The sequence below is a fragment of the Cornus florida genome, unplaced genomic scaffold (assembly GCF_030987335.1).
Source record: "Cornus florida cultivar Cherokee Brave unplaced genomic scaffold, ASM3098733v1 CherokeeBrave_3.0.0_Hap2_Chr06, whole genome shotgun sequence".
NCBI lineage: Eukaryota > Viridiplantae > Streptophyta > Magnoliopsida > Cornales > Cornaceae > Cornus > Cornus florida.
Genome location: NW_026775576.1, coordinates 54,115,808 through 54,118,321, shown reverse-complemented (window position 1 = coordinate 54,118,321; position 2,514 = coordinate 54,115,808). Strand labels below are relative to the sequence as shown.

At 43.6% G+C, this 2,514-nt stretch overlaps 1 protein-coding gene across 1 annotated transcript; it reads left to right on the top strand.

Annotated features, from left to right (window-relative positions):
• The first annotated feature begins 424 nt into the window (after positions 1–424).
• Positions 425–1,825, top strand: LOC132314119 (uncharacterized). Its single transcript, XM_059813019.1, has 2 exons — positions 425–1,118; positions 1,575–1,825. The coding sequence occupies exons 1-2, from the start codon at positions 425–427 to the stop codon at positions 1,823–1,825; spliced, it is 945 nt and encodes a 314-aa protein (XP_059669002.1).
• Positions 1,826–2,514: the final 689 nt, after the last annotated feature.

The window sequence follows — 2,514 nt, the reverse complement described above, 5'->3', positions numbered from 1 at the left end:
ATTGTAAGTGGAAGGGATGGCCCTAGCCTTAAAAGGAAAAGGTCCTGCCACAGTTGATGACCTTGTTCGAAAGACAAATCTACCTTTCAATCCTCAGGTAATGGCTCTCCCATTGCCAACGAAGTTCAAGATGCCCCATCTAGAGAGTTTCGACAGAACTCATGACCCCCTCGATCACCTAGAAACGTTTAAGTCACTGATGAACTTACAAGCTGTCCCAGTTAAGATCATGTGCAGGGCATTCCCCACAACCCTCAAAGGATCAGCCCGTGTCTGGTCTAATAAATTGAAGCCTGGGTCTATTAGTAATTTTAAAGAGCTCATTATAGGGAGACGACACCGGAAGCCAGCTACCTACTTGCTGAATGTTAAGTAAGATAAAGGGGAGGTGTTGCGTGATCATATTGGCCGATTTAATACGGAGATGTTGCAAGTCGATGAGGTGGGTGACAAGGTTGTTCTTACAACCTTCATAGGAGGACTACAATCATCCAAATTCCTTTTCTCTTTATCCAAAAACCCACCAAACAGTATAGTAGAGTTATTTATTAAGGCCCAAAAACATATGAATGTCGAAGGTGCTATGAATTCTAGGCTGGGCAAAGGAGTCGACGACAAGAAAGGAGATAAGAAGAGGTTAGCCTTTGTTTCCAAAGACGAAAGAGACTCCAAATTTAGCAAGCCGGATAGGTCCCCGAAAGTCCCTAGAGGGCGAGACAGCTACACTAACTTCACTCCTTTGAATGCTCCTATTAGTAAAATCCTAATGCAGCTCCAAGATGACCACACCTTGAAGTGGCCCCCTAAGTTGAAGTCAGATTTTACAAGAAGGTCTAAAGACAAGTATTGCTGGTTCCATAGAGACTATGGGCATAATACCGATGATTGCCTTGACTTAAAAAGCCAGATTGAGAGCCTAATTCGTCGAGGGAAGTTACATGGGTACGCAGCAGTAGATCGTGAGAAGGGTACGGGTCAACCTATTCGCGAAAATAAGGAAAATAACCCTCTTAGGCACCCATTGGGTGAAATAAGGGTGATCTCTGGAGGACTCACAGGTGGGGGAAAGTCAAGCTCGGCACGAAAGGCCCACATCAGGAGAGCCCGGGGTCAACAAGGTTAGGATATCCGAGCCTCAAACGAAGTTCCCGAGATAGGAAGGAGGGTCATCACCTTTTCAGAGGAGGATGCCAAAGGAATTCAGCAGCCACACGACGATCCATTGGTGGTAACAGTAGTCGTGGCCAACTACACAATCCATCGAGTACTAATAGACAATAGCAGTTCAGTTGAATTGTTATTTATTGAAGCTTTTGACAAAATGTGTATTGGTAGGGGAAGGTTAAGGCCAACAAAGTCACCCCTCATTGGTTTTTGAGGAGAAAAGGTCTTTCCTTTGGGAATGGTTACACTTCCGTTGACAGCCAGGACCGGACCGAGACAAATATCTATAATGGTGGATTTTATAGTGGTGGACTGTTCGTCTACTTGTAACATAATATTAGGGAGAACTGCCCTAAATACTATGAGGGCCGTCACTTCCATGTATCATTTATTGATGCGCTTTCTTATAGAGCAGGGCATTGGTGAATTAAGAGGTGACCAAGCAACAGCGAGGGAATGCTATGCCGCCGTTCTAAAACCAAAACTGTTGAGGGAAACATTGGCTATTGAGACACCAGAAGGGTTAATGGATAAGGAACCCACTCTAAGGGCAGAACCAGTAGAAGACCTTGTGGAGATAGATTTGGACGAAGAAGGAACTGGGAAAAAAGTGAGTATAGGGTCACTGCTCGACCCCCTCATCCGGGATTTGCTTATTTAACTTCTTAGAAGCAATAAAGATGTGTTTGCATGGACACAAAAGAGGATCTGTCATTTAAGCCAATCAGACAGAAAAGGCGAGTGTTTTCCCCAAAGAGGAACCATGTTATATCACAGGAGGTCGAGAAACTCCTGAAGGTTGATTTTATTCGAGAGGTGCAATACCCCCACTGGCTATCAAATATGGTCCTGGTTAAGAAGGCAAGTAACAAATGGAGGCTTTGTATGGATTTCACAGATCTAAATAAAGCCTGCCCAAAGGATAGTTTTCCTTTACCGAGGATCGACATGTTGGTTGAAGGAACCGCAGGGCACAAGTTACTGAGTTTCATGGACGCTTACTCTGGATACAATCAAATCCCCATGTATGCTCCAGACAATGAAAAAACTTCATTTATCACTGATAGAGGTCTGTATTGCTACAAGGTAATGCCATTCGGGTTGAAGAATGCCGGTGCCACCTACCAGAGACTATTTAACACAATGTTTAAGCAATACATAGGTAAAAACATGGAAGTATATATGGATGACATGTTGGTAAAAAGCCTCAAGGCTAAAGACCATTTAGCTGATTTATAGGAATCTTTAGATGTGCTTAGGGCATATAAGATGTGGTTGAATACAAGCAAATGCGCTTTTGGGGTATCCTCAGGAAAGTTTCTAGGGTATATAGTAAGTCACCAAGGAATT